The sequence below is a fragment of the Etheostoma cragini genome, chromosome 10 (genome assembly GCF_013103735.1).
Source record: "Etheostoma cragini isolate CJK2018 chromosome 10, CSU_Ecrag_1.0, whole genome shotgun sequence".
NCBI lineage: Eukaryota > Metazoa > Chordata > Actinopteri > Perciformes > Percidae > Etheostoma > Etheostoma cragini.
In genome coordinates this window covers 17774877-17781166 of record NC_048416.1, presented here as the reverse complement: position 1 = coordinate 17781166, position 6290 = coordinate 17774877, and the positions used below count along the sequence as shown (strand labels likewise).

The 6290-nt window shown below is 38.5% G+C and overlaps 1 protein-coding gene across 3 annotated transcripts in view; it reads left to right on the top strand.

Annotated features, from left to right (window-relative positions):
- Window positions 1-5264, top strand: part of dpf2l (D4, zinc and double PHD fingers family 2, like) — an 11334-nt gene extending 6070 nt beyond the window's left edge. For all 3 annotated transcript variants that reach the window (XM_034884019.1, XM_034884020.1, XM_034884018.1), the window contains 3 exons: window positions 2240-2352; window positions 2615-2696; window positions 3623-5264. In XM_034884019.1, the coding sequence (XP_034739910.1) occupies window positions 2240-2352; window positions 2615-2696; window positions 3623-3708 (281 nt within the window). In that variant the 3' untranslated portion in view covers window positions 3709-5264. The remainder of the gene's footprint in view (window positions 1-2239; window positions 2353-2614; window positions 2697-3622) is intronic.
- The last annotated feature ends 1026 nt before the right edge of the window (window positions 5265-6290 follow it).

Below are 6290 nucleotides of genomic sequence, written 5' to 3'. Positions count from 1 at the left end.
GCCTGTCGGCGCTCGGGCCCTAATAATTCCTTCAGTTCCAATAGGGCCTTCGCCGCCTGTCGGCGCTCGGGCCCTAATCAATGCACTTAGAGTGGGAACGCGTCCCAGGGCAAAAAAAAACAACAGAGAGGAAAGATGGGAGGTAGGAAGACAGAACAACACATGCAGAAACACATTCACAGACATTGAGAGAAAAAGGCACAGTAACATTAAAGGTCCAATAAGTAATATACAGTGAGGAAAATAAGTATTTGAACACGCAGACCCCTCCATGATTTCTAAGGGGGAGAACTTGCAAAATAGCAGGGTGTTCAAATACTTATTTTCCTCACTGTATTTACTGTAATAAATCCAAAAATGACCCCAATGCGTCATCAGATATTAGGAAACTTGCAAAGTTTAAATACTATTTTTTCTGACAACAATGCTAATGCAGGTATTTTCACCTTTTGTAATTTCCATTCCGTAACGGAATTTCTGTTTGTGTTTTGGCCTGTATGTTGTTACCAACTGCCCAGTTTGACAGCCACGCCGGGTTGCCAGATATACCTGTAAAAACGTAAACCAGCGTGCTACAGCTGTAACATTAGTACAGCCAGGAAGGCAGCAAACAAACTAACGGGATCACAGAGATAAATTCTACGCAACCTTAAGAAAACATGTTTGTAACGGTTGTGTGACCAGAGACGGAACTGACCCGGGTAAATATTGTAAATGTATTTGAAAGATTGAGACAGTTCAGAGCCCAAAAGGATGCTGAGTTGGCTAATTTCTTCCTGAACAGGTAAGCATTAGCTTCAGGTTAATTTATCACGGGTACTAGGGACGGGCATGTTATGTCATTTCAACATTTGTGTACTCACATTGAATTGTATAGCTATAGTACCATGAGTTGTTTACATACTCGCAAAAACAATTGACACAGCCAGTAAAGTGACACCGCCATGCTAACATGCTGTTAGTTGGGAATATAGCTTTGCGTGTTCGCGGGCTTTTATAACTGTCAATATAGCCAGCATCTAACGTTAGCTACGCCGCTGTGCTGTGAAGTAATATATGTGAGACAAGCGTCTAGCAACATTGTTGTGAATGCAGAATGTGAATTTTATTTATACCTGGAGGTATAGGAATACCAATTTCACACAGAATAGCAGCAAAATGTGGAAAAGTCTTCCACCAGGTAGAAGAAAAAACTGGCTTATGTAAAGTACATCTCAGTCTGAGAGCACCCCTTTGTTAACATGATTCATGAGCATTTCTGACAGACAATCTAAGCACAGGAGACAGTCTGCCGCCACCGTGTTTTTTCCCCCCTGCACACCATTCAGCCCGAGGTTACCAATCCCGTTTATCTCAACTGCCAAGGAGAGAAAGAATGTACTATGAGAGATAGTTTACAGTTAACCTTTACCTTATCTAGTCCCGTACCTAAAACAAAAGTCACACAAAAGATTCAAGCATGTGAGAATAAACCATTAAGAGAGGCAAAAGAAAAGATAATTATTAGAATGTAATTTTCCCTTGCCACATGCTTTTTACTAGGCAGAAAGTGCTTAAAATGCTGCTAATTCTTTTCATGTGCTGCATTTTAGAGCTATGTGCTCAGAATGATATTGTAGTGAATCTGCTGATCTGTATTGCGTGATGCAAGGGAATTAAGGCTGTGTTAACATCCCTTGAGAATTCACCCTTTTCAATAGAGAAGGTAATCATGTCAGGAAGGAAAGGGCCCAACTGTTCTCAAAAATGCCAATCTTATCAAAGCCCAATGATTTTCCTTTTTGCTTACTCTGTACTGCCACCCTTCATTTTTCAATAGTAATCAATTTGTCCAAGCTAGCTAATTCCTCTGCAGATAACTGAGGCAGGTGGAGCTAATTCAACCAGACATTTTAGTTTAATCTGAACCAAAATTACAGGTGTGAAACTAGAGCGCGTCTACAAACCAATCAGTTACAAGTATTGGGCAACGCAGCTCACGTATGGGACGACAACAGGACGTAGTTATGCTATGCATGGTTTAGTGCGATGGCATAATTGCAGCCTGACTAACCTGATTAAATGTATACAATTTAACAAAAACAACCTTTGTCCAGACCTAGGTTTGTACTTTCAGTTGCGAAAAAACCTTTAGTTACTGTTGCTATGCCCGTCAAACTTTCTGTTATCACACGGCATAATTTCTTTTTTTTATCTTACTTGAAATCAACATTTCTAGCATGTCCTCTCCTTCCTGCAGGCCATCCAACATGCCTGCAGTTCACACCAGTGATGATGGCTGCGGTGAAGACCTACCGCTGGCAGTGCATCGAGTGCAAGTGCTGCAATGTTTGCGGCACCTCAGAGAATGATGTGAGCCTTTTTACACATTGTTACTCACTAATCACTATACAAACACTCTGGCTCCATCTTCAACCTCTACATTATTAAACCACACTTCAGTCCCCTTTCTGCTCTGAGATTCCCTGTACTGTGTAATGCAGCCATAGCATGTTGTAAGTGTTGTAGACATAGTTGTATTTCTTTTTTTTTTGCCCTGTTTACTTATTTAGTTGTCGGCAGTTGCTGATTGTTTTTGCTGTATAAGTAGCTAACATGATGCTGTGTTTTGTAGGACCAGCTGCTGTTCTGTGATGACTGTGACCGAGGCTATCACATGTACTGTCTAAGTCCCCCCATGACGGAACCACCGGAGGGTAAGCTTACACCGGATACTGCAGAAGTTAACAGACTCGAAAGACATGTTGTACATGTTGTCATTCATCCTGAATATCATCACTTTTTACTGGGTCAGAGGCTGTTACCATGCACACCGCTTCACCCAGTATATCCAAGGTCACCTTAACGTCACTCGCAGCCTGTCTGGTCTGTTCTCATATCCTATAATTATTTCCTTTGACACCTCCCGGAAATCGCCATGGGGCCTTTTTTCTCATATATACATTCTTTAGATGTTTCCGGGCAACAGGTGATTACTAAGACAGCAAAAACAAAATAGCTTTGATTACAATTACAGGATGGAATCCCCAGCCAAGTCAATGTTCACAGTTTAAAGGCGCTACAATCCTTATTTCATTCATTGGAGTCTATCAAATGAGGATGTGAAAGGGGTCGCTCGTAGTGATTAACCTATAGGGAACTATCACCTGGATCTGCAGCTCCTCTTGGCTTGCGTGAAATTAGACCTGCCACGGAGCGAAGCCGAGAGTTGCTTCACACTCGCCACTTCACGCAAATTTATATTTTACATCAATATAAATAGTGATTATTGTCTATCAATTTATCAATGACCTGACAATTATTTTTTCGTTTAGAGCTTAATAGTGTAATCATATCAGTCATTATCATTATCATTATATCATAGATGTCATTGTGTGTCTTTGTTTTAAAAATATAGAGAGACATCATCGATAATGACATTTTAATGATTAGTCCAGTTATTATTCCTAAATTAGGGATGGTGTGCTGTGATGTACAGATATGTAAATGAAGAATGCACTTTCTTATCTAAATGGAGACTAAACAAACAAAAATGTCCTCCCAGTGATTGCTTGACTAGCTGATGGTATATTTCTACACCCGTGGTTCTTGAGCCTTCTCTCACTGTTTTTGTGTTGTACAGGGAGCTGGAGTTGCCACCTGTGCCTGGCTCTGCTGAAGGATAAAGCCTCCATATACCAGCAGAACCAGAGCTCTGCCCCTGAGTGACATTGTATCAACAAGTCCCGCCCCATCAGTAACGGGACCTGCCCCTGATTGAAACGTCAGACCTCCTCTCAGTCCGGAGCCCCAGGCTCTGTCCAGATGTAGCAGGGCCAGATTGCAGATCAGCTTTAGAAGTCTTAATATCTACAGCGTCAGTGGGGGGGGGGGGGATCAGTCAACATGGGGATCAATCTATCACTACCAACCTGCCTGCAAAGCCCCCAAGGCTTGCCAACACCTACATATTGTGCGTATATATAGTATAGACACACACTCTCTCCCAGACTGTTACACACACTAGATACAGAGATAGAGAGCATGCAGTAACCATAGTAACTGCTCTCTCCATGGGAGCTCCCAGGAGCGAACGGATTAGCACCACAGCTAATTATCTGCAACCTTTCACACTCAAAGACAAAGTGTGGACTGTCGAGACAACACAGTTTTTCTTTCTGCCAAATTATCTATTTTTGCTCCCTGAATGTGGGGAAAAAAGAAAAAAAAACATGTATATGGTCCTGGAATATTATTATTATTACTATTGTTAGTGTTCTGGTTACTAGTGGACTTTTGTAGTGGCATTTGTCTGTGTACTTTTGTCTGATCCATTGGAGTGTTAATCTTTTGAAGAGGTTTCCCTGAGGGGAACTAGTCAGTGCCAAGGTCTACCATCATGAAATACACACACATTGACCCATGAAGCTTATCATAAATATGTCAACCATCTTTGTTTAATTTAAAATCACGACAACAAAAAAACAGTCTTTGACTCATTAAGCTGTCAGCACAAAAATCTTTGACCTTGCTACTTTAGGGTTGCACCAAAACCAACTTTTCATCTCTGATTCTGTTACTGGTTTGTTATCAGTTTTATCAAACACTATACAACAGAGCACATACTGTAAAGGATTGTGTCCACGGGCACAGTGCTCAGTAAGGACAAACTGATAACTGCTATAGGCAAGCCCATCGAGCGTCCAATGTTGGAAAGCGGGGCGATGCCTATGTGGACACGTACCATAAGTGGGACTCATGAGACAAAACATTTAGTATGCCTTTCTTCAATATTAATTCTCCATTAGACAGAGCCAACATTCTGCTGTCGAACCAATGATGCACAGAATCCTTCACAAACTAGCTGCTTTTATCATTTGTCACACAGAGGCAGATTTGCATGCAGATTGCACCTGTATAAATGCAGACACACTCACACCATAAGTGTTTTTTTTGTTTTTGTTTTGTATTGTTTGTGTTTTTTTTTACATTTTATATTACCTGATATTCCATTGGTACTGGGAGTTTTTCTAGTAGAATTTTGTAAAGTCTATGGTATAGCAAACACTTCAAGTATATAGCGCCTAATGCATTCTATGTACTGTATTGACTTTTTCTATTTTTGTTATGACTGTAACATGTTTGAATTTATTTGAATATTCTGATATGTCCAACCTCCATTATGAGTATTTGTAAAATGATGTACTTTGTTGTACTATTTTTATTTTTACATTGCTTTGGTATCGAAACCGATTTAGCCTGACAATAAACATCACTTTGAATTACGTGTCCTTTGTAATTGCTATAACTCAACTAATTTTTAGCAGGTCTTAGCAATTATCTAGTCTGTTTACGATAGAAAAGTAACAAAAATGCATAGAGGAAATAAAGTTGCTACTCATAGCTATAAATTTGCAAAACGGAAAGTAGAAGGTAGAGTGGTATCGCAATGTACTGTGTAATGAAGGTAGAGTGACATCGCAATTTACTGTACTGTTTGGACAGCCTGCTTAAGGCTGTCCAAACAGTACAGTACATTGCGATGTAACTGCAACATGTTATTCAGGACACATGATATTAAAAAGTCGTTAGAAGTCATTTAAATAAATCATAGACTATTATGTAAAAGTCTTAGTATAGTATATAACATTAAAAAGTTTCATAAAAAAAGTAATGGACTAGTATGTAGTTAAAAAGTCAAAATATAGTATGTCAAAAAAGTCAGTACATTATGTCTAAAAAAAGTCTTAGTATAGTATATTGAAAAAAGCCATAGTATATATAGTAAAAAAGTCAAAATATAGTATGTCATAAAAAGTCATGGTATAGTATGTCATAAAAATCGTAGAATAATACATCTTACAAATTTGTAAATAGTCATAGTATATTATTTCATAAAAAAGTCATTACAAAGTCATGGTATAGTATGTCATAAAAAGTCTTACTGTAGTCTGTAAAAATAGTCATAGTATAGCATGTCATTAAAAGTCGTAAAAGAGTGAAAGTAAAGTATGTCATAAAAAAGTCATTTTAAACAGATGTCATAAAATGTCACAAAAAAGTCACAATGTAGCATGCCAATAAAGTAATTAAAAGTCATGAAAATGTCATGAAAGATGTTAAAATGTCATAGCATATATATAGTCATACAGTAAGTCATAAAAAGTCATAGTATAGTATGTCATAAGAAGTCATAAAAGTGTTAGTGTAGTAAGTCAAAAAAAATAATTGAAAAGTCTTGGCATAGTACATCAAAAGAATCGTAGCATCATATGTCTTAAAAAGTCGTTAAAATTCCCAATTACTCATAG